The sequence below is a fragment of the Sciurus vulgaris genome (genome assembly GCF_902686455.1).
Source record: "Sciurus vulgaris genome assembly, chromosome: 13".
Classification (NCBI taxonomy): domain Eukaryota; kingdom Metazoa; phylum Chordata; class Mammalia; order Rodentia; family Sciuridae; genus Sciurus; species Sciurus vulgaris.
The window spans coordinates 71,086,770-71,112,872 of NC_136474.1; the positions used below are offsets into that span (position 1 = coordinate 71,086,770).

The 26,103-nt window shown below is 36.7% G+C and overlaps 1 protein-coding gene and 1 pseudogene across 7 annotated transcripts in view; one reads left to right on the top strand and one right to left on the bottom strand.

The window, feature by feature from the left end:
* Positions 1 to 18,080, top strand: part of ARK2N (arkadia (RNF111) N-terminal like PKA signaling regulator 2N) — an 88,470-nt gene extending 70,390 nt beyond the window's left edge. For all 6 annotated transcript variants that reach the window (XM_079108799.1, XM_079108796.1, XM_079108797.1 and 3 more), the window contains 2 exons: positions 6,779 to 6,905; positions 13,927 to 18,080. In XM_079108799.1, coding sequence (XP_078964925.1) covers positions 6,779 to 6,905; positions 13,927 to 14,116 — 317 coding nt within the window. In that variant the 3' untranslated portion in view covers positions 14,117 to 18,080. The remainder of the gene's footprint in view (positions 1 to 6,778; positions 6,906 to 13,926) is intronic.
* On the bottom strand, positions 16,826 to 21,709 carry LOC306643127 (magnesium transporter NIPA2-like; annotated as a pseudogene). The gene is made up of 2 exons: positions 20,098 to 21,709; positions 16,826 to 19,999 (listed from the first exon to the last, which is right to left on the bottom strand). The product of its transcript is annotated as a magnesium transporter NIPA2-like (transcript).
* Positions 21,710 to 26,103: the final 4,394 nt, after the last annotated feature.

Sequence of the window (26,103 nt, forward strand, 5' to 3'; positions counted from 1 at the left end):
CAAGTATCTACAAAGGCAAAGTCCTATAGGGAGACAGCCAGCTGCCACAATAGCTAAATATGAGTACTCTGCTTTTTTTTTTTTTTTTTTTTTTTCCAGTTTATTATATGGTAATCATGGTATTCATATTTTTTGCTACAGGGTTTATTCCTGTCTTAGAACTGGAAAAGATAGTACCACTGGCAGTATGTGCAGAACCTCATAGAATCTTTGTTGTACTTTTGCTTTTGTGTATGCTCTAGATGCTCTTCTGCCACTGAATCCTTGAGATAACCTACAAGGGAGTTGGGTAGGGGTGGAAGCAGAGGGAACACAACAGGCTCCATGCAGAGTTCCCAAAGGATTGTGTTGCTTGCTGAAGAGGCTTATGTTGGGAGAAAATAACTGTTGTCCCAGCTATGAGATAGAACAGGGGAGACATCCCTGAATGCTTTCCATGTCTTTTATAGAGTATGACATGTTTTTGTTGAGTGAATTAAACACAGATTAATGATTATCTTTTTTTTTTTTTTTTTTTTTTTTTTTTTTTTTTGCGCGGTGCTGGGGATCGAACCCAGGGCCTTGTGCTTATAAGGCAAGCACTCTACCGACTGAGCTATCTCCCCAGCCCATGATTATAAATTTTTTAAAGCTAGTACTATTTTTTTTTTTTAAATATACCTAGCAGGCCGCTATTGTGGTTTCCAGCTGACTTGTCATCTGTGTGGCTATGTGGCTCCTTTTATCTAGTGATTGTGATGAGAAGTGTTGCAAAAATCTTGCACCATTAGTCTGGGGATTCCTTGTTTAATCTATTTTAAAATAAAATTTTGTTTTGGCAGTACTAGAGATTGAACCTCGGGTTGCTCTCCCACTAAACTACATCCTCAGCCCTTTTTAGTTTTTATTTTGAGACAGGGTCTTGCTAAGTTGCCCAGACTGAGCTTGAATTTGTGATTTTTCCTGCCTCTGCCTCCCAGTAGCTGGAATTTCAAGGCCTGTGCCCGCTCCCACAGCTTAGTCTACCAATTCTTAAGACTGACCAAGAAGTTTGTATTTAACACTGTATCACTTTATCATGTCCCTTATTTTATTCTCATGATAGTTTGACTAAATAATACAGATATTAGCAATAAGAGACCCTGATTTTAAGTGATCAGTTTTAGAGCATCATTAGACTTGCAACATAAAAAGTAGCTGCATAATTATGTTTTGTAATAATTATAATAATTATTTTGACAAGTTTTGTAATAATTATAAATACCAGTGGTATTGGGTTGTAATTCTGTGATCAAAATTACACTGCCAGATTTGCTTGGATTGATATAATAGTGGGAAAAGAGTGCATAAGTTATTTGTTTTTGGATATGTAATGGATAAATAAAGTTAGAAGAATCTGAAATACTGGTGATGGGTACCTTGTTTTTCTTAAAACAGTGTAAAAATCAATAAACAGCATAGTGACTTTTCTTTTCCATTCTTTAAAAGGAAGAAAGAAAAATAAAATAGAGTCATGACATTTCCAGCTCTGGAGTGAGACTTTTGTGATTGTAGGGTCAGGGTTGAGGGGCCTACTCAGTGAAGATTGGTTTTTCAGAAATATTGATGACTGATACACATCAGAAAATATTCCTACCAAACAAGTTAGAATTATGAATTAGAACTATGGTGCTAGAATTGAGCATAGAAATACTAAATCCTGTTGTATTCTTGTGTTTACCTAGTTACTATTGTTAAGCGCATTGAGAAATCAAGAAGAGTTTGGTTATAGCAACAGTGACTCTTAAGATTTGCCTTTTAAGTTAGGTTTGATTCAGTTCACATCCTTATTTTTAGGATCAAGGCAGACTGAACCCCTTGATGTGAGTGTACTACAAGTGACTCTCTCTAAGTGGCTTTTGGAGCTTAGCTCCTTGCTTCTTAGCGAGTAGGTACCAACAGTTTTGAAGAGGTTGTCCACATAAATAATTATTCACGATATCTGGACTGAAAAGTGAAAAGAAAGACCAAGTCAGGTACCAGTAATGTTTCAAGACCAACTAAAACTGTCATGGGTCAACATAAGACAGTGAAAGGTAACACTCTGGAGCATTTCAGCTGCTAGTGTTGTCTCGAGAATGGAGGACAGTTATTTACAAGTGATGCCAATCTCAGATTGGGTGTTAGAAACAGCCTCCTCTTCATAGGACTGTAGAAGAAGCAGCATTTTCAGCAAAAGCAATTTCCATAAGGAGGTAGAAAGTTTAGTTGTTTATCATGGAACTGGCATTCCAGAGGGCAATAGAAAAGTTGTAGGTGTTCAGAGCAAAGAACAGCAAAGCGGAAGGGAAGACAGGAGAAAAGGAATGGACCCGTGGCTTACATTTTGTGGGTAGGTAAGAGGGTGGAAATACGGTGTTTTCTTCTCCTAACCACTGGTTTTCCTCCTAGCTCTCTTGACTGCTTTCTTTTTCCACTGGGGGGGCTTTTCTGTACTCTCATACTCTTATTTCCACCGTGCCATTTTTACTTTTTCTGTATCTCACTGCACCTGTCCCTTAAGTCCTTTTTTAGTCCCCTCCCAGCTTCACTTTCTTCTCTGTCAAGCCTGCGTTTGGCCCAGCTCTGCTCTAACAGTATTCTCCTTCACCTTTCTTTTAGAGTTGATTTTCTAGGTGTACTCACCTGACAGTCTGATCCGTTGATGAACTTTGAGTCTGTATCCCCACTGCTAAGCTTAGCTGGAGAAAATCACATATCTGTAGCTTCATCTTTATTCTCAGTGCTGCCCAGCAATTCCCATTCCCCCTTTCCTTAGGAGCATTCTCTTTTTAAAATGACTCTTTCACTTTTCTAATCCCCTGCTACCTTAACCACATCTATGCTCTGTAGATAGTCTTAGCGCATTCTTCACAGGTGAATATCACTCCAGCTTTCTGCCATCAAACCTGTTCTCTGCCTTTATTCTTATAAATATGACCAGGTCTCCCCTATCTTTGTGTTTATGTTTGTGTGTGTGTGTGTGTGTGTGTGTGTGTGTGTGAGTGAGAGAGAGAGAGAGAGAGAGAGGGAGGGAGGAGAGAGAGATATTTGGAGATTTAACCCAGGAGTGCTCTTACTCTGAGCTACATTCCCAGCCCCTTAACCTTGAACTTGTGATCCTTGTGCCTTAGCCTTCTAAGTTGCTGGAGTTGCAGGCATAGACCACTGTGCCTGTGCCTGCCTCACTCTCCCATCTCTAAAAACTGTACATACACGCACATCTCCTTCCCTCAAACCCACATTCCTCACTTAGTACCACATTTCTCCTTTCCTCCAAATCAGACTTAAACTTTTGCTTTTCAGCTTGCTTTGCCTAGTTAACTTTGGGCCCCATCTCTCCTGAGGCTCTGCGTGTCAAGGTCGTTTATGATTGTCTTATCACTGATTCTAGTTAGTTCTGCTAGATCTCTTTTCTTACCTGATTTCTCAGTGGGAATAATATTAATCACTTTTTCTTAGAAATGCTCATTGTTATCCATGATATCATCCTTGGGGTTTTCTTTCTCTGTGATTTCCCTTCCTTTGCCCATTTTTTAAATTATTGGTGTTCATCAGTGTTCTATACTAGGCTTCATACAGTCCTGTGGATGAAGTTTCTCTTTCCACTGTTACCAAGGACTTATCAAGTCTCTTTTCCCCTCTCTCGACCTCTGACCTGAGCTTTTAAATAGTATCTCTAACTGCCTGCTGAACATCTTTTAAACACATATTTAGCAGCCACCCTTAGCTTTCATTAGTGCGCTGAATGGTACTATAACTCTATACAGTTACCTAAATCAACAACCTAAAGCCTAATTTTTCATTTCCTGCTTTCTTCTTTCATGTGCCCAATTCCCAACATCTCTAACCCTCTGAACATATACACAGTTATCTTCTCCAGTTCAGCCAGTCACTTGTACCCCTGGAGAGTGTGGCAGTCTAGCTGGTTCCCTTGCCTTCTGTTTTGCTGTTAGTTTCATTTCTGTGCTCCAGAAGGAGACTCTTTAAAATGCAAAAACAGATGGTGTCACTTCTCAGCTTAGATCTTTTAGTGACTTCTCAAGATCAAGCCCAGAATCTTTACCATGCTGTGATCTCTGCTGACTTTGCCAGACTTGTTTTTCATTACTCTTTTTTAGTACCATTATCCCAAATCTCAATAAATTTTTGGACCCTAAAGAACAAAACGTATTCCTTGGGCTACTTGCCCTCACCTATGCCTAATTTCCCTGAGAACTTAGCTTCCCCGATGGCCTTGAACTCTGGGTACTGAGCCTTTTATCTTCATATCAGCACAGTTTTCAAGTCACAGTGCAATGGTCTGCTTTTTACTGTCCCTGAATGTGTCGTAGGTTCATGGAGGATAGAGATTATGCCTGCTTTGTGCCCTGTAGTATTGTAGCATCTGGAACAGTGTAGAGCATGTCACAAATAAGTGCTTTTTGAGGAACAAACAGGTGAAGTAAATAGTAAAGACCATGGAGTGTGGATAGATTGAATGCTTGACAGAGAATTATCAATTAGAATTCCTCTGTAACAGTACATTTGGAACAGTTTGCACAGTGTTAGCTCTAAATGGTCATAATTAAGACATTGAAGTAGAAATTGGATAAGACTTGGCTGTTTAGCAAAGTGTTGGGAGCCAGAGCAAGAATCTAGGTTACCAATTCTAGACGTAACCAAATTCCATTTAAACAACCACACAATTCTAGATATAACAAAACTGGGTGTTTTCTGGTATATCATTTGTATGCTTATAGGGTTGGAAGATTTGGTGTACTGCCTGTGCCACTGTAGAAGATCTGATCTAGGTTACAGACCCATAAATCTCAGTCTGCAGGTATATCTAGGAGCCATTTTAAGCTTTCCAGTCTTCTATTTTCTCATTTGTACATCTTTGTCAATCGAAGAAAAACAGGTAAATATAACATTAAAGAATTGTGAGCTTTGCACAATGGTGAATACCTATAATCCCAGCAACTCTGGGAGCTGAGGCAGGAAGATTTCAAGTTCAAGTCCAGCCTGGGCAATTCAGTGAGACCCTGTCTCAAAATTAAATAAAAAGGGCTGGGGAAATGTAGCTCAGAGGTGGAGCACTGCTGGGTTTAATCCTCAGTACCCTGGGGCGGGGGCAGGGAAGAGAATTGGGAAAAAGACCCAGAGTCTCGTTCATTTCTTTCCCCAGCTTTACTCATCATCTACACATATTTTAGTATGTGATAAGTTGTATTTTATGTATACTATTTCTCAAGTTTCCATCTAGTGTTATAGTGATTATCTTTGGATGTCATAACTTTTTGCTTATTTAAAATCTTTTCCCTTGGGGTAAATTCTCAGGGATGGTTTTATAGGGTCAGAGAATGTAAAAATTAAGTTTGCTTTGAGACTGTCTGTACTTTTCCAGAAGGGTTATATTGAAAGTTGACCGGAGAAGTAAGAAAGTACAAGATTGCTCAGTGACCTTGAAGCATTGTAAAAAGTGCAAGGAAGTGAAAGGGAAAAGTTGTATGGTAAACTTTTATTTTCTTTTCGTTGGTATAGTTTATGTAAGGTGTCATGATTTTTTTTTTTGTTGTTGTTGTTGTTTTTTTTTGTGGTGCTGGGGATTGAACCCAGGGCCTTGTGCTTGCAAGGCCAGCACTCTATCAACTGAGCTATCTCCCCAGCCCATGAAGAGTTTTTTTTTTAAACATGGAGAAATAGTTTTGTATCAGATAACAATATATTTAAATATAAATGCTCTTTAACAGAAGTGAAAATTCATACCTGTTGCAACTGTTTACTCCTTGTTTACTTCTAGGTATTTTCATATTCATGTTAAAACATTCCAGTGCTGGGCTGTAAGCTGAGTTATTTTAACTAGAATTGTTTGTAGAGCCACAAACTTTGATTTTTATGTCATTATCCTTTATTGAGAGATATCTGTGAAGCTTGTGCTTCTGTGATGCTGGAGAATGTGTTTTATTGCATCATATAATAGACAACTCTATGAAGACTCTTGTGAAAAAGTCTATATGTACCAATGCCACAAGCTGTTGTGCTTTTCTAGTGTGTGTGACTTAAGTGTAATGAGAATTGTCAGCAGTATACAGTTTGTTTTAGTTACTAAGAGCCAGAATTGTGATCTACCTGTAGCATTACCTTTTAGATACAGTTTGGGGTCAGACTTTTGTCAAATCTGCATTCCTTTATTACAGAGAAAATGTTAAATCTTTCACAAAACATCCTTGTCTAAATGTGTTATTAAGGAAAACTTGTATTATTCCATTTATGCCTTTGTACTTTCTGGTTTAGAATTTTATTCTGTTACAATAAGCAGCAGAGAACTACCCAGCTGCCCTCTTGGTGGTTATGTAGGTCATTTAAAAGCAGGCTAGAGTTGAATACAAAAAGCACTGTGAAAATTGCATATATTTTATATTATACATGTATAATTATATATATTATATATATATATATATTTTATATATTCAGAGACATTTACCAAAGTACTGAAAGTTCTTTCTCCTAAGGAATCGGAGTACAGAGTAAGTGACTTTGAGTTTATACCTTTATGTACTGACAAACTAAATATATAAGATGAGCTTTATATTTCATTTGTGTAAAACAAATTTTTTAAAAATGGCAGAACACTGCCCAGTTTATTTGACATGCATAATAGTTTTGCTGTGGCAAACGATATCAGGATTATAGAATTACTATTTCTGAGATTAAAACTGTTAAGAAATCTGTCAATAAGTTGTGTCTGCCATTTGTAAGAAATTAAACTGTAGTGCTTTTCTCTCCCTTTCTCTTTCAGGTCATTTGGATCCAGGATTCCTAGCAAGTGACAAAACATCTGCTGGCAATGCACCACTTAATGAAGAAATTAATATTGCCTCTTCAGATAGTGAAGTAGAGATTGTGGGTGTTCAGGAACACGCGAGGTAGGTTACTAATTGAAAAATTCTGGTGTTCTATGTCATGAACGTTACTTTAACCAGAAAATAAATGATAAGAAAATGGAAGACCTTAGAGCATGGCTGGCATGAACGTGGGCCTCTCAGCTTTCTTTGGTTTAAGGAACACTTTTTTTTGGTTTGGTTTGGTTTGATTTTGAATTTTAAAAAAATTTTTAGATATACATGACAGTAGAGTGTATTTTGACATATGCATACATGGAATATAACTTTTTCTAATTAGGATCCAAGAAACACTTTTTGTTGAGATATGACGTGAGCTTTAGAATGTTGCATATCAACATTGCAGACCTATGTGTGTGTTGAGCTGATTTTCTTTCTCTTATTTTTTAAGCAAATGTCTAAATAGTTTGACAGGTTTTTCTCTTAAGGCAGAAGTATTTCTGCTTTCCTGCCCTCTCATTTCTATTTTCTTTCACTTTTATCTTGATATAAATTGGGAACAAACATCTGATATCATTTTTTTATCCCCTTTTATCCCCTACATCTTGTGGTGCTAGAAATGGAACACAGGGCCTCATGCATGCTAGGCAAGTGTTCTCTCACTGAGCTATAACCCCAGGCTAGTATATAGTATTTGCACAAAGTTTGGCATTGTGTAAGGTAGGGGTCAGCAAACTATGACCCACAAAGCCAAATCTGGCATGCTGCCTTGTGTTTGTATGGACTGAGTGCTAAGAATGTTTTTTATAGTTTTAAGTAATTGGGGAAAAATTACATTTTGTGATATGGAAAATTAACACAAAAACTCAATTTTCAGCATCCATAAATAAAGTTATTCTAAAAGAGCTATGCTATTTTGTTTCATATATCATCTTTGTCTGCTTTTTGCACTCCAGAGGCAGAGTTGAGTAGTTTCAGTAATGTGTGACCCTCAAAACCTAAGGTAGTTATTGTCTGGCTTTTTGCTAGAAAAACATGTCCTGACTCCTGTTTTAAGGTGTATTCATAAGAATTGGTTATAGCCCTCTCAGAGATATTCTTCTGAAAAAAAAAAAAAAAAAAAAAAAATATATATATATATATATATATATATATATATATATATATATATATATATTTAATTTTGTGGTACTGGGGATTGAACCCAGGGCCTTGTGCTTGTGAGGCAAGCGCTCTACCAACTGAGCTATATCCCCAGCCTTCTTCTGAATATTTAACATGTACATGTACATACAAATGAAAAATTTCAACTTTAGGTTATTGTACTTTATGTAGCAAATACCTTTTCTTCCCTGATGCAAGGGTTAAGGTGTGATTTTTCTAATAAATAGGCACATAACACAATAATTCTATTACTTTGCTCTTTGATTTTACTCTTTGGTTAGTAAATTAATAAAGCATTTAGCAGCATATCTTCCATTGCTTACAAAATAGGTGAACATAGGCATGTAGAGTGGGAGTGAAATACAAAGTGCATATAAATTGAGAGTATCTTTTTCTTGTGACATCAGGTTAACTTTCTGAGACAGATTATACTATCTTCAGTTGTTCTTGGAGCACATTTTCTATTTACGTACTTTCCCTTAAGTTATATTTCAGAGTATTTTCCAATTAAACAAATGGAACTTGAAGAATATAGAGTTACCTTATAATTTAAAATGCAAATTCCCCAAGTGGCTAATTCTATCTTTATTGGAACTAGTATTGTTCTAGTACTGCATCCTCTATTCTATAACAATGCCAAAAGTATGCCTATATAGCCCCCCCCCGTTTTTGTATTTAATGTTTATTCTTTTTTTCTTATTTTGATGGGGAAGAATTTTTTATTCTTGTATTGTGTGTGTGTGTGTGTGTGTGTGTGTGTGTGTGAGTGTGTGAGAGAGAGAGAGAGAGAGAGAGAGAGACACACACACACACACAATGGGATTGAGTCCAGGGTCACTTTACCAGTGAGCTACATTACTAGCCCAGCCTTTTTTTTATTTTTTAAGATAGTCTCACTAAGTTTCTGAGGCTGGCTCACACTTGTGATCTACCTGCCCTCAGGCTTCCAAGTCGTGTACCACTATGCCTGGGAAGAAGTTTTATTATTTTTTTCCTTAAATATTTTAGTCTTTGTTATTAGAACATTGAATCAATAACCACTACATTGAAATTCCTTATAATTATTGTGTCAAATGTTAAACATTGATTTCATAATATATTGAAAAATAAAAATTTCTTAAAGATTTTTTATATTACTTTAAACATTAGAAAGATATACGCCAAATTTACTATCCTATAGCATGATATACAGCCCAGTACATATATTTTGACAAAATCCATGAAGATTGATATTCAAAGAAGTTTAAGTGTTTTTAGTTTTAAATTTTTTAAGATAATATAGAAATTTTATGCACAAATCATTAATATCAGCTATTTCAGCAGTGTTTTTCCTACAGTGTATTATTGGTATGAAAAAAGATTTCCTCATAGGCAGAAGAATTTTCCACAATCTAAGCTACTCTGATGTGATTCTGCCTGTGGGTCGTTGATTCCATTGTTGTTGGCCTCCTTAAATTGTTACCATTACTGAAATTTTTTCTTTTTTGGTACTTAGAGGCACTTGATCACTGAGCCACATCCCTAGCCCTATTTTGTATTTTATTTAGAGACAGGGTATCACCGAGTTACTCAGTGCCTTGCTTTTGCTGAGGCTGGCTTTGAACCTTCCATCCTCCTGCCAGACTCCCTAGTGACTGAGATTACAGGTGTGCACCACCAAGACCGGCTGTCATTACTAAAATTTTAATACCATTTGTTGTGAGAGAATTTAGGTAATGAAATATTTTGTACTTAATTAGCTTTTATGGATTTTATAGTTTAGATGACAAATCAAAATAATTTTGTCTTTCCTTTATCTCTCTCTTCCCCCACAATTAATTAAAAAAACTTTTCTCTGTTCTTTTCCATTTTTTAAATCTGTTCTCTTCAAGGTGCCTTATCCATCAAATGAGGAATATATAACTACTGATTTCTTTCTTCAGCCTTTAATTTGCCTTTATTTCACTCATTGCTTTTTACCATATAGAAAACATTATTCTTTTAAGCCTCATATCAGGATCTTTCTGGAATACAATGTATTTTAGAATTTCAGTTTCCCTGCTATTATACCTTGTTGGCAAACTTGTGTAGGTAAATTATCTTCAATTGTTGACACATTTTCATTCACCAACTTCCTCTTGAGTTTCATTTCAAATTTTAATTCATTGTATTCATGTCCTCCAGAAGTAGGAAAGAATAGGTAATAACCTGTGTTGTTTATCTAATTTCTGTGTTAAGACATATCATGTGGTTCAGTTCTCTGTTAACTTCTACTGTGTAGCCCTTTATCATTTCCTTATGCCTAGAAATTTTGTAGTACCTGGTTTTTTTTTTTTTGTTTTTTTTTTTTTTTATGGTTCAATTTTTCTTCCATTATGAGTTTTTTTTATTTTTTATTTTTTATTTTTTTTGGTGGTGCTGGGGATCGAACCCAGGGCCTTGTGCTTGCAAAGCAAGCACTCTACCGACTGAGCTATCTCCCCAGCCCCCCATTATGAATTTTTGAGCTTCCTTTTACTTATCAGTATTTTGGTATTTGGTGATAAAATTATCATTATATTTTTATGAAAACTTGGAAGTTGAAATTCTGTTCCATTTCTACCTCTTTCTTTCTCTACACACACAAACACTGCCACCCCCCACCCCTTCTCTGAACTTCAGGTGTTTTATCCAAATTGTCATTTCATTCTATAGACATGTTTAGTCCCCTCTTGATCTAAATTAGGTTATTTTGGCTACATTTTAAATACCATGCTATACCTTGACTTTTAAGGACTTTTTCTTACATGCCCTGGATCATAAAGCTGTACTTTATTCTGATCCATTGGTTTGAATCTTCAGGAAATAGTATCTTATAGGTGATAAATCCATTTTAAAACCTCATTGGTAGCTGTCTATACAATGGAATGTAGAATTTAAAGATTCTGTTGCAGTATTTTTAATTAAATCCTCTATCATTTTGAGGATATATTTTATGTTGGTCTTTGGTTCTAGGGCTGGGTAGAGGCTCACGGACTGTTCTTTCTAAATTTTTTTCCAGCAGTTTCTTTAGAAGCTCGATAATCTTTCAGACATTGAGATTCAAACACTGAGAAGCAGGTTGGGAAGAGGCTATCTTGTTGGTGGCTTCAGAATCATTCCTTTGGCTACCTTTGTCTCATCTGGAATTTATTTCTTTCATAGGTCTCAGGTTGCAGTTATGAAGTATTGATGTGCTTCTGGCAAGGCTTTCTTAGGTTTTGATCCACATCTTTTTGTTCTCATTTGATTTGCATGTATAGATGTTTTATTTGGATTTAGTTGCACTTTTCTTTTTCTTCTTTTGATATTCTACATTGTTATGGGCTTTCTGAACGTTTTAAAAACTCATACTTCGTCTTTGTTGTTTTCTTTAGAATTATATTCTCCGACTTGGGTCCACATTAAAAGAAATTTTTTTGACCTTTAAACTCAATTCTAGTTGTGATACGCATCCCCTCTCCCCAGTAAAGTTTTTCTTGTATGCTGGTATTGTTCCCTATTCTTTCGTTTTAGATTTTGATGTGTTCTCTTGGCCTCTGTGTTTTTTCTAGTCATAGGTGAGAGGCAGGCTTTCTGAATTAATGGTTGAATGCATCTTGTATATCTGCCTTGTATTGCTGTGGAGACCTCCTGACATCCAAATTGTTATTTCTAGATGTTAATTTTCAAAAGATGTTGCTAGAAAAATGGAGACTTTTCCAGTAACTCTAGTTGTTCTCTCTAGTGCTTAGTTTTGCCGGAAGTTTATGATCTCATGCCAATACTTTTCCTTTGTGCTTTTCTTCTGTTAGCTTTATTGGTAGTTTTCCTAGGAAGATGAATGCATATGGCACAGATCTTTGTTAGGGAACTGTTTCAAAGCAGTTCCTTTGATACCTGTTCTGAGACTTTTGTGACTAATCAGGCTGTAAATTTATTTGTCTATTAATCCTGTGGTCATCAACAGTAATGTTGGTTCATCCCTTAGTAAATTAATTGGTATATTAAGCTTTTGCATTTAAGACTGATTGCTTAACAGAACCAGTTGATAACATTAACACTAAAAGCTAGGAGGAAAATGAGCTTTTCCCCAAAGTTACAAGAATTCATTTCATTTCACTTAGTAAAAATAAGTAGGAATGTTATCCAAGAGGTCACCTTCCGGATCTGTAAATGAAAGCAAAAATATTCAGTTTAATTAATTAATTAATGCATGCATGCATACATACATACTGGGCATTGAACCTAGGGGCACTTTACCACTGAGCTACATCCCCAGCCCTTTTTAAATTTTGAGACAGGGTCTCACCAAGTTGTTTAGGGCCTTGCTAAGTTGCTGAGGCCAGCCTCAAAACATGTTATCCTCCTGCCTCAGCCTCCCAAATTGCTGGGATTATAAGCATATGCCACTATGCTTGGCTAAATATAATTAATTTTTAACATTTATTTTTAGAATGGTAAGCTAGCTATGTCAAAAGTTGACCATCATCTGTAGCTAATTAGAGGTAGGAAAACTTTGGTCCAGAGTTGGGATCATTTCTCCAGAGAATCTAAAATTGTAAGGAGAAACAGATTTGGAGCTCATTCTGTCATCTTTAAGTTCTTTCAGGTGCTCCTGGGTCCTTTTAATAAACTCCCCTTTTTGCTTAAGAAGACTAACCAAGGTGATTGCTGGTAACTGCCACCACTTGTTGCACAGCTATAAAAGCAATCTGTTTTGATAGTCAAAGAAATGCTTCATCTCCTATTCTTCCCTCCTCCATCCATTCCTCGGTAGTAAATATTGTCTTTAAGGCTGTCATCCCTAATCATTTTCCTACATCAGGTGCTTTCTGGCATCAATTTTGCTGTTGTCAGATGCCCCCAGGACCTTGCAGTGCTCCTCTCGGTCACGCATAATAGAGTCCTTTAAACTAAGTCTGAGGAAAGCATAGTAATTTAGTGGAAAACAGCCTCCTGAATGGAGACATGATTTTGTTTTGAGTTTTATGGTTAACTTGCTTAAGATCTAGGGCAGTTGTCTTTTTGGCCTTGTTTTTCTCTTCTGTGCAATAAACATATTAGATTATATTCTTTTTAAAAGCACTGATATTACATAGTGCAGTTACTTGGAAAGCATTGCAGAGTAACAGTTGGGACTTTATATCTCTTTTGCTTTGCAGATATTTCTAGGAATTCTGCCAAAGATAACATTGATTCCCTTGGTAGCCACTTATCTTTGACTTCTTACTAGGTTTCTGGATAATTTGACTTAAGTTATGCTTATGCAAGTGAGCTTTTGAATTGTTGAAAACTTTATATTTTTAAAATTATTAATCTGGTGGATGGGAATGTAGCTCAGTGATAGAACACTTATCTACCATGTACAAGCCCTGGGTTAGATTCCCCAGCAGGGCAGGTGGGGTGGGAGGAAAAAAACATTAACCAAAAAAATTGTTAGTCCAGGGGCTGGCGTTGTAGCCGAGTGGTAGAGCAGTCGCCTAGCATGTGTGAGGCCCTGGGTTCGAGCCTCAGTACCACATAAAAACAAAGGTATTGTGCCCATCTACAACTAAAAATATTTTTTTTTAAATTTACTTTAAGGACAAATTTTACCTGTTTTTCTTCCTGTTTAATTTGTTCCAGCTAAGATTGTTTGGGCATCTTAGTTTTGTTGTGGATTTATATATTGTCCCTTGATGAAGACCCCAGAGATTTAAATGCATCCAGAGAAGAAGCATCTTACCCATTATTAGTTAATTTGGACACAACTTCGGAGTTTCTAACTGAGAGAGGGACAGAAAGGGTGGAAAAGGTGGAGAGGTAGGCTGATGTGGAGGGAGGAGAGGTAGAAGGGCATTGATTGTGGGTTTCAAGAAACTTGCAAAATAGTAAAAATATCAGTACAACTACAGTAATGTTGTCTTCTAGTTTTCCTTCAGTGTGGGGCTAACCATGCTTTTATTCTTCATCTTTATTGCAGGTGTGTTCATCCCAGAGGGGGTGTGATTCAGAGTGTTTCTTCGTGGAAGCACGGCTCTGGCACACAATATGTCAGTACCCGGCAAACCCAGTCATGGACTACTGTGACCCCCCAGCAGACTTGGGCTTCACCAGCAGAAGTTGTTGATCTTACCTTGGATGAGGATAGCAGGCGTAAATACCTACTGTAATACAATGTCACTGTGTTTCCTCTGCACTGTTTCCTTCCACTTCCCACTTCCTTCTCCTCTTTGTGACACAGAAGTTCATTGTCATAGCTTCAGCTTCAGAAGCTGTTTGTGGCGTTTGTAGAATTGAAACTCATGGAAACCTCCCCACACTTTTTTTTTTTTTTTTTTTTTTTTTTTTTTTTTAATTAAAAGAAGTCACTTAGGAAAATAACTTATCACAGAAAATAATTTTTTCTTTCCCTCAGTAGGAATATGAGAATGATGAATTTCATTAGACAACTTCATTTTACTTGGTGACTTTTAATCTTAGGAAATTTGCCTTCCTTTTAGAATAATAGTTCAATTACCAAGTAAAATGGATTTCAGTTTTCGAATCTTGTATTTATTTTTCTGTATAATAAAATTAATATCTAGACTTGACCACTATCTGCCCACCTCATTGTCACTCCTACCTTAGGGCATTTGCACACATATCACTCGGGTCCTTTTTGGCACCTGATAGGGCATGTGTATTTTAAAATCTGTCCTTAAAAATAGAAGACAGAAGTGTATTACAAGTGTTTTTCTTTCTTTTTTTTTTCCCTTTTAGCTTTAGTCTTCTGCCTTCTTTCCTGACTTTACTCCTGGTTGACTTCCCACAACATAAATAATTGACACACCTCTTTGTATTTCTAAATACTATTAAGGTGACTTAGTTGGTCTCCTTCTTGTTGCAATAATTCATAATGTTCTGGAGAATGTCTCTTTTGGAACTGAGGCATTCTGGATTGGTAATTACCATGAGGTTTTCTGGGCATGTGAAGAGTATTGAGAGATTAGTGGGAAAATCTTTTTCCCTTAACTTTTCCCCCTGGTTTATTAAATAATGGGAGAACTTATAAAAGTCTTACCTAGGAAGACTATGAAAACCTGTGTGACTTCTGAGTCTATAGGCACTTGCAAATCTGAGAGAAAAGTGCCTTCTTTCAAAGCTGGTCTCTCCATAAGGCATGTTTAACAACTGTTCAACACCTACGCTGAACTCGACCTGATACCATATTTGGATATTTTTTCCCTCTACTTTCTAAAAAAAAAAGCATAAGAAAAACCAAAATATGTCATAAGAAGTCAGTGCAAACCATATTAATGGCACTGTAAGCCTCACAGTATCTAAAAGTAATAATAGCAAAAGGTAGTTGCAACTTCAGGGAATTCAGGAAATGCCAGCATTGGAGTTTTGTGGCATTAGTTACTACCTTTTTTCCTCTAACGCATAGTTACTAGTGAATTATTTTAAAAGCAATACCTAGAGTTAGAACACTATGTTTTGTGCACAGGGAGGTATGAAGTTATATTGGCTCAGAAGACTTCACCTTTTGTTTTTCAAATTTTTTTTTCTTTTTACATTGCTTTTTGTTTCCATTGTTATGGTATGAAGTTGCTGTGCCCTTTGCTTCCTTCCCCAAATGCCTTGATGGCTCTTACTGATCATAAGAGCACTAGATCTGCCGTTTGCAGTTTCCATTCAGTGAACACAAACACACATTTACCAAGTGCCTGCTCTGCATCAAGCACCGTGCAGGGTGGGTACATGGAGGCCCTGAGATGAATGAAGGCACAGCCTGCATGTGCATGCATCAGAGTCTGCTTGGCTCACCTGCCTGGCCTTTTCTTCTTTTTTAATATAAAAAAAAGTTTATTCCTTTACCTTACTTTCTGTTACTTGAGTTCCTTCTTATGCCCCTTTTACTACAGAAATGTACTCTAGCATGTGTTATTTTGATTTTCTGTTAGCATCTCATTTGTTCTGGCCTCTATTCTTCTCCCAACTTTTAATTTTTTTTCCAATCTACTTTAATTGGTCAGGCCTTTAAGATCATGAACCTCCAATTCTAGCACTTCGTGTATCATTCTTTCACATGGCCATAATCCTAGACAAAAACCAAAGACCCAGAGGCCAGAGCGAAACAGGACCTTCTAAAGATTCACTACTGGTATATCCTTGGACCTTCACATCTTACTTTAGGATTAATTTATTGAATTTTACTGTTACACATTTTTTTTTTTTACTTGAATTAAAATACTAGACAAAGCAGAAATGTACAATTTCTGGTCTGTGTTTTCCAGGAAAATCATTGGGAAGAAAGTAGAATGGAGTATATGACTTGAAGTTTTTGCAGCTTATTTTCCCCCTAGTATCAGGTCACAGCCCCATTTTGAAGAATGTTTTTTGTATAACCCATTTTGATGTTAATAGTATGTTTTGTTCAGTTATTTCCCATGACCCATTTTCTTTGGTTCCTAAGAGCATCCTGTAAGGAGAGTACTTTCTCATGTGCTTTGTACACCTTGGACTGGGGAAAGATTTGGATCGCAACCAAACCCTTTTCTGGCCTTTTGCTTTTACATTAGGTTGCAGTTCTTTCTCACTTGTTCTGTTTCCATCTCCCTTATTATCTGACCTAATGTCAGAGACTTAGGCATTAAGATGCATAAAGGGAAAGGGAAGCGATGTTAAAGGCAGTCAACTCTTTCCCCAGCTGTTAGGTTGGGACTCTTCCTGACAGCTAGAGGATGTTTCAAATCTTCATTCATTGCTATATCTAGAAAAATAGAGATGTGGTTTGTGGTTTCAGGCAAGGTATTAATGATAAAATTCTGTGATACACAACTCACATGACATTAGAAATTTATTTTAAAGGAATTGATTTCTTTCTTTTTTGGGGGGTGGGGGGGCGGGTGCTGGGGATTGAACCCAGGGCCTTGTGCTTACAAGGCAAGCATTCTACTGACTGAGCTATCTCCCCAGCCCCAGGAATTGATTTCTTAACCAAACTTTTGCATTTGGTAGCGTAAGTAGTTCTTTATGCTTTACAGGACATTGTTCAAAGTATTCTCTCTGTTACATTGGTACAGCTGAGTCATAGATTGGCTGATCCCAACAACTTGGTTAAATTCTCTGCCTCTCCAGTTTGGAAAAAACAGACCAGTAATCTATCCATTGCATCATCATGACTGACTGCCCTGTAATTTTTAATTGTTGCTCACCAGTAATTGTCTTTTCATTTTGATGGTGGGGCCAAACCAAAAGACTTCAGTATTTACAATTGAGCATCCCATAAACTCCGTTTTTGTTGTTACCAGTTGCAAACATGAACCATCTGATTTGATAATTTAGTCATTTGTTCATATTTACTTTTGCAGATTATCACCACACGTAACTTAAAATAAATGTGTTGTCTGCTTTTTTTTATACCATGTCACAAGGTTTTTGAAAAGCTTGGGACACAATTTTGTCTTTTAATCTTTTTGTTTTCATAAAGGCAAAGACAGAGCCCCTAATCCCTGTTCTCCAGTATGTGTATGATGTGACTTCCATGTATATATAAAAATAATTGCACCCTAACCAAACTTCCTCATATTGTGCACTGTTTGTTTAAAATAATCACGTATTTTAGTCCAATGCTGTTGTATTGTTTCATTTTATTTAAAACACTACTTCTTATTCTTTTAACAAATTTTAAAGGGTAGTTGATCTTAAAAAAAAAAAAATCACTGGATAACTAGGAAATATTTTTGTTGTTTTGTTTTAAAGAGTACAAGGTCATCGAACCTTTTACTCCTCTTACCGTGAACCTGAAATGTCAGCCATTGTATGGCTAGAACCAATGCACTTGGCGTTAACAGATCTGCTGTTGCTGGGGTGTGAGTGTGGACTTGATGCAGTGACGACAAATCATTGCGTAGAAGTAATGTTTTCAAATGTGCAACTCTAGTTTTTAAAATGAAATTTGGTTCGTTACATTCATTATTTAGTTTTTGTTTCCATTTAGTATTTAATGGTCTTTGGAGAAAAAATAATAAAACAGAGTGTTATATATATATTTTTTGGTGCAAGATAAGATTTTCTGTTTTTTGAAATAAGTCTGTAGCATAAAGGTTAAACTATTTTAAGACAAAATAAAATAGAGTGTATTTAAACAATAATATTTTCTGAGAATTTTTTTTCCCGTTTGCTTCAGTTAATTAGGTGGTTCCTATAGCAGCTCCTAAGTTACCTTTTGGATGTGAAAGTGGATGTTTTGTTAATAGATCATTATAAGATGCTTGATTTTTTTTTTTTTTTTTTTTTTCCCAAAAGCAATCTGTATATTACCTGCCAAGATATTTTGTCAGGTATTCTGTTGTGTACCAGATCTAGATAAAAATAACTTTACAGCTGCTTTCCTATAGCCTTTACCTCCCTCTCTGGCTAGGACTGGGTTTTAGAGAGGGCTGAAAACTTTGCAGTGCTGGGGCACCTGTGTGCCTGGGAACTAAACTCACCTGCTGATTACTTCCCAGAGATGGGTATTTCAGGGTAAGATGCATTGACTGCCTGTACTTGCCATACCATGTAGTCTGTTTCAGAAATAACCTCATGAACTTTTCCCCTAGTATGGTCCAACTTTCAAATTTTTGATTTGCTTATTAAAATGATAGGAACTAATGTATTAATATCTCATTACTCTATGCTACATCCAGAAGAGTGGAGATGTGGTTTCAGGAAAGGTATAAATGATAAAGTTCTGTGAATACATAACTCCTGTGACATTGGAAATTTCTTTTAGAGGGATTTTAATTTTACGTGAAGAAGAATTAGGAGGCAAGGAGAATGAGACCTATCTTTTTATTAAATCACCCAACTCCTGACTCTTTTGATTTTCCTCGGGAATTTTTAGTTCTTCCTGCACTGAATGAGATTGTTAACAATTAGGAAATACACTGTTAAAAGTAGGAAATGTTTTCAGTTTTTTTTTTTTTTTAATGCTTCTTTTGTATTACTGCCTTGTATTTGAGACCTAGGTATGTTGGTGCCTATGAGAAACTCTTCTTTGACTCTAGAAAAAAATTGTTTATCTAGCCTCTTACTTTTGAATCTTTTCATCCTTGAGAACTGCCTTTGAAGGACAGGATTAAGTAAGTAAAGTTTGTGGGTAGTTCTTGATCTAATTTGGACTTCTTCTATTCTGCTGACTTTGGGCTTTCCCTTCCCTCAATGACTTGTTTTTTTCACAGTAGATGCCAGCTATTTATAACTTCAGTCTAAAACAGAAAAAAATTACAGATAAAACTTTACCAATACATACATCTCTCTTTAGCTTCAATTTTGCAACCAGAGTAAGGTGAATTTCTTCTAGGTTTTATTTCAACTGTGTTACTGCTCTGTGAAGTAGTGGTCCTCAACTTCATTGGTAGGTTTTATTTTCTTTATTTTCCTGGTCCATCTTTATTTATTTATTTATTTATTTATTTTTAAATAGGTAAGGTAAATCAGAGGATAATGTATTGGGATGATTTTGTTCTTGTTTACAATCAAAAAACCTTATGTGATCAGGGATTGATGGGAATGGGAATGACAAATGTACATTTCAGACTTTCATCACCAATGAAAAAATAAAGCATTTTTGTAGACTCAAAACTTGTCATTAGTGCATTTAGATTTTGAAGAAAAAATAAAAATGTAAAATACCTCTACAATAATACAATGTTAATAGAAATCAGCCACATACTGAGACCATTTTAGAGAGCTACCATCATTTAAATATAAGAAAAATTACTTCTTGGTTCAAATTAGTGAAAACTTTGAAAGATTGTCTTTAGAGAACATTATTTGAGGACAATGCTTTTTCAGAGTCTGATATTCAAATGTCACTTTATAACATAATTACGGATTAACCTTTAAATCACATGTCAGATTTCCATTCTCTGGGACATATTCTCACAGTATGTTGTTCAGTTCCACAGGATAAGCTTTCTTCATTATTTTTAAGAACTTCGTACATAGTAGAGTGATTGCCATTCATTGCTTTATCATCTTTTCAAAAAGACAACAGACTTGCTAGACTAAAGCTGACATCTTTTTTTTTTTTTTTTTTTTTTTTTTTTTGTGGTACTGGGGATTGAACCCAAGGCCTGTGCTTGCAAGGCAAGCACTCTAGCGACTGAGCTATCTCCCCAGCCCTAAAGCTGTCATCTTTAAAGGTGCATGCAGGAAGAATATTCCCATGATTGTGAAGAAGCTGCTCAGAATTCCAATGATATCATCAGCAGGCATACCTTGCCAGTCCTTAAGAAATGCTGAACAAGTTAAAACAGGGGTTGTAAGGAAAACGTAATGTATTGGCATCATGCTGGACGTGTTGAGTGTGTCCAGGGCCAGGTTTAGGTAGTTGATCGGTGTGCTCACACAGACTATGAGGCTCAGCAGCAGAATCCAGGCCAGGGGATGCTGCAGCACAGGCTTTCCAGCCAACAGTTCTTTGATGGCAATGTCCAAGCCCTTCACACAGAAGACTGAAAACACTCCACAGAGCAGATTGTTATGTACACAAGAATATTTGTCCATGGTGAGGTGCCACCACAGAGATTAATATCAAGGACACAATGACCACAAATGTTGCAAATACCCCCAAACCTGGATCACCTAACTTGTGTGACATTTCATTTAAGGTGTCAGTCTCCTCTCCTTTGGAGCATGGATGACCATAACTGTAGCCCCTTGCCTCCTTAGCAAACATTCAATTTTCCCATGAAGATTAAGTCTTTCATTTAGAAAGTGTGAAGACAAAATGGCACTTATGAGGATGCTGAGAGCTCCTAGTGGTTTCATTAGTGAGGCTGGTGCAAAGGCATATGCAGCAAGGTTGGCGACCCCATTGATAGTAGTCCAGCCCACCACAACCATTTTTTAAGATATGCATGGCCACCTTGACCTGTTCTCATGGAGCCTTTTCTGGCAAATCACAGAAGGCCTCCCCCCCACCCCCAAATGAAACTCCCTCCTATGAAAATGGTGGAGGTCATAGCCAATCCCAGGCCAATAATAGAAATCATATTTTCCATGACCTGGGCTCATTTCATTTGTCACTTAAGTTCCTGTGGGTCACATTGATCACAGAACTCAGAAACTGCTGGTACTGAAGGCAGGGTGATGCAGTCTTCACATACGTACGTTTAACATAGTCTGATTGAAAACCAGGGATGATTTATTCATTCTCATTTCCGTGTAAGTGCTACTCTTTATTCCAATTTAAAGTTTTAAACTTTACTGGCAGGGTAGTTCCAGCCCCATCCAGCACACAGGCCCCAGGAACCTTGACTCGCCCCCTCGCAGGCCACTCCTTCCAGCGCTCTTTGCAGCCACTGCTTCCATCACTGTGCAGTGGGAAGTGCAAGCATCCAGGGCTGCTGCTGTGCAAACGGCCTCCTCCTCGGGAGCACTGTGATAAACCTACCCAGACAACCTCCAGCCCTGCTGCGGGGACTGAGGGCCACAGCCCAGGAGAACCTGGGAGTACCCCTGACTCTTATCTTTGAGAGCAGTGATGCACAGAATTGGAGAAATTCCCAGGTTATAGTGGAACTTTGGGAGAATCTGCATGGAGCAAAAGAAGGTAGTAGGAAGTAGTAGAAGGAGCAGTGAGCTCATTAAAAGATGCAGGTGGTGGTCTTGAGTATCTCAGAGATCTGGAAAGAGCTCTTTTTTGCCCAGGAGGTCATATGATGTGAGCTTGTTTGCTCACTCCAGTACTGCCATTACATAACTCTACAGGTGACATACACTCTAGGTGGAAGTAGCTGTAGGCAGGGATCCCTTTTTTTTTTTTTTTTTTTTTTTTAAGAATAAAGTCAAACATTTCATGTTTATTGAGTATAAAGCAATGGTTCTGATGTAAATGCATCTTCACTGAGTTAAAAAAATGAATCAATACTAAACATGATTTCTTTTTCATAATGAGAATAGGAGGCAGTGTGGGATTAACACAGCACAAGTTTTGTAAATGTCAACTGTGATTCTCAAGACAAGCACCTTCACTTTTCTAAGCCTCGGTTTTTTGATCTGTAATCAGGGATGGTTATATTCACTTCCTAGGACTACTTCTTTAATTGAGAAAACATAAATATCTTGCATTAAATCTAGCACATAGTGCTTATTTCCCATCCTCTCTCCCTGTATTTAATCTCTTTAGAATTCCCTGTGTTTTATTTTATTTTTTAATTAAAATATTTTTATTTTTACAAACACTTTGATTCATTGTACACAAATGGGGTAACAACTTTTTCATTTCTATGGTTGTACACAATGTAGATTCACACCATTCATGTAATCATACCTATATATAGGGTAATACTGTCTGTTTCATTCTACTGTTTTTCCATCCCCACCCCCTCCCACCCCCTTTTCCTCTACACCATCCAAAGTTCCTTCATTCTTCTGTGCCCCTCAACAACCCCCATCGTTATATATTGTCATGCACTTATCATAGAAAACGTTCGGCCTTTGGTTTTTTTGGGCTTGGCCTGTTTCACTTAGAATGATATTTTCTAGCTCCATCCATTTACCAGCAGATGCCATAATTTATTCTTCTTTATGGCTGAGTAATATTCCGTTGTGTATATATACCACAGTTTCTTTAGCCATTCATCAATTGAACAGCATCTGCGTTGGTTCCATAATCTGGCTATTGTAAATTGAGCTGCTACAACATTGATGTGGCTGCGTCACTGTAGTATGCTGATTTTAAGTCCTTTGGGTATAAACCGAGGAGTGGGATAGCTGGGTCCAATGGTGGGTCCATTCCAAGTTTTCTGAGGAATCTCCCCACTGCTTTCCACAGTGGCTGTACCAATTTGCAACTCCACCAGCAATGTATGAGTGTGCCTTTTTACCCACATCCACGCCAACACTTATTACTGCTTGTGTTCTTGATAATAGTCATTTTAATTGGAGTTAGATGAAATCTTAGGGTAGTTTTAATTTGCATTTCTCTAATTACTAGGGATGATGAGCACTATTTCATATATTTGTTGATCACCTGTATATCTTCTTCTGTGAAATGTCTGCCCATTTCCTTAGTTCATTTATTGATTGGGTTCTTTGTATTTTGGGTGTAAAGTTTTTTAGGTTCTTTATAAACTTTGGAGATGAGTGCTCTGTCTGAGGTGTGTGTGGAAAAGATTTTCTCCCAGTCTATAGGCTCTCTTTTCACATGATTAATTGTTTCCTGGGCTGAGAAAAAACTTTTTAGTTTGAATCTATCCCATTTTTTGATTCTTTTATTTCTTGCACTATGGGGATCTTGTTAAGGAAGTCTGGTCCTAAGCCAACGTAATGGAGATTCAGGCCTACTTTTTCTTCTGTTTGATGAAGGATCTCAGGTCTAATTCCTAGATCCTTGATCCATTTCGAGTTGAGTTTCATACAGGGCGAGAAATAGGGGTTTAATTTCATTTTACTGCATATGGATTTCCAGTTTTCCCAGCACCATTTGTTGAACAGGCTATCTTTTCTCCATTGTAAGTTTTGGGCACCTTTTTCTAGTATGAGGTTACTGTACTTATGTGGGTATGTCTCCATGTCTTCTATCCTGTACCATTGATCTCCCTGTCTATTTTGATGCCAGTACCATGCTGTTTTTGTTACTATTGCTCTATAGTAAAGTTTAAGGTCTGGTATAGTGATACCTCCTGCATCACTCTTCCTGCCCAGAATTGCTTTGGCTATTCTGGGTCTTTTGTTCTTCCAGATGAATTTCATGATTGCTTTTTCTGTTTCTATGAGAAATGTCATAGGAATTTTAATTGGAATTGCATTAAATCTGTATAGTGCCTTTGGAAGTATGGCCATTTTGATAATATTAATTCTGCCTATCCAAGAACATGGGAGATCTTTCCATCTTCTAAGGTCTTCCTCAATTTTTTTCTTCAGTGTTTTGTAGTTTTCATTGTAGAGATCTTTCACGTCTTTGGTTAGATTGATTCCCCAGTTTTTTTTTTTTTTTTTTTTTTTCAGGCTATTGCAAATGGAGTTGTTTTCTTCATTTCCTTTTTGGATGTTTCATCGCTTGCGTATAAAAATACTTTAGATTTATGTATGTTGATTTTATGTCCTGCTATTTTGCTGAATTCATTTATGAGGTCTAGAAGTTTTCTGGAGGAGTGTTTTGGATCCTCTAAATAGAGAAACATGTCATCAGCAAATAGTGACAGCTTGAGGTCCTCTTTTCCTATTCGTATCCTTTTAATTTCTTTAGTCTGTTTAATTGCTCTGGCTAGTGTTTCAAGTATGATGTTGAATAGAAGTGGTGAAAGAGGGCATCCCTGTCTTGTTCCCATTTTTAATGGGAATGCTTTCAGTCTTTCTCTATTAAGAATGATGTTGGCCGTGGGCTTAGCATAAATAGCCTTTACAATGTTCAGGTATGTTCCTACTATCCCTGTTTCTCTAGTGTTTTGAGCATGAAGGGGTGTTGTATTTTGTTGAACGCTTTTTCTGTGTCAATTGAAATAACCATATGATTCTTATCTTTAAGTCTATTGACATGATGTATTACGTTTATTGATTTATGGATGTTGAACCAATCTTGCATTCCTGGCATGAACCCCACCTGATTGTGGTGCACTATCTTAATGTTTTTGGATATGGTTTGCCAGTATTTTGTTAAAGATCTTTGCGTCTATATTCATCAAGGTAATTGGTCTAAAATTTTCTTTCCTTGATGTGTCTTTGCCTGGTTTGGGTATGTGGGTGATATTAGCTTCATAGAATGAGTTTGGTAGGGTTCCCTCATTTTCTATTTCCTGGAATACTCTGAGAAGTATTGGAATGAGTTCTTCTTTGAAGGTCTTGTAGAACTTGGCTGAGAATCCCATCTGGTCCTGGGCTTTTCTTGGTTGGTAGGCTTTTGATGGCTTCTTCTATTTCATTGCTTGATATTGATCTGTTTAAATTGTGTATGTCCTCCTGGTTCAGTTTGGGAGGAGCATATGTCTCTAGAAATTTGTCAATGTCTTTGGTAGTTTCTATTTTGTGTTGGAATACAGATTTTCAAAGTAGCTTCTCATTATGTTATGTATTTCAGTGGTACCAGTCTGTCGTGACATTTCCTTTTTCATCATGAATTCTAGTAATTTGAGTTTCCTCTCTCCTTTTGTTAGTGTGGCTAAGGGTTTGTCTATTTTGTTTATTTTTTCAAAGAACCAACTTTTTGTTTTGTCAGTTTTTTGAATTGTTTCTTTTGTTTCAATTTCATTGATTTCAGCTCTGATTTTAATTATTTCCTGTCTTCTACTACTTTTGGTGTTGTTCTGTTCTTCTTTTTCTCGGGTTTTGAACTGTAATGTTAGGTCATTTAGTTGTTGACTTTTTATATTTTCTTGAATGCGCTCCATGCAATGAATTTTCCTCTTTGTACTGCTTTCATAGTGTCCCAGAGATTTTGATATGTTGTATTGTTGTTCTCATTTACCTCTAAGAATTTTTTTATCTCCTCCCTGATGTTTTATGTTATCCATATTTCATTCAATAGCATGTTATTTAGTCTCCAGGTGTTGGAGTAATTTCTGTTTTTATTTTGTTATTGATTTCTAAGTTCATTCCATTATGGTGTGATAGAACACAAGGCGGTATCTCTATTTTTTTACATGTACTAAGGGCTGCTTTGTGGCATAACATATGGTCTGTTTTCGAGAAGGTTCCATGTGCTACTGAGAAGAAAGTGAATTTGCTCGTTGATGGATGGAATATTCTGTATATGTCTGTTAAGTCTAGGTTATTGATTGTGTTATTGAGTTCTGTGTTTTCTTTGTTTAGTTTTTATTTGGAAGATCTATCCAGTGGTGACAACAGTGTGTTAAAGTCACCCAGAATTGTCTTGTGATCTGTTTAATTCCTGGAATTGAGAAGGATTTGTTTGATGTACATGGATGCACTGTTGTTTGGGGCATAAATATTTACAATTATTATGTCTTCCTGATTTATGGTTCCCTTAAGCAGTATGAAATGTCCTTCTTTATCCCTTCTGACTAACTTTGGCTTGAAGTCCACTTTATCTGAAATAAGGATGGAAACCCCCAGTTTTTTACTGAGTCTGTGTGCGTGGTAGGTTTTTACCCATCCTTTCGTGTTTAGTCTGTAGATGTCTTTTTCTATCAGATGAGTCTCTTGAAGAGAGCTTTTTGTTGGG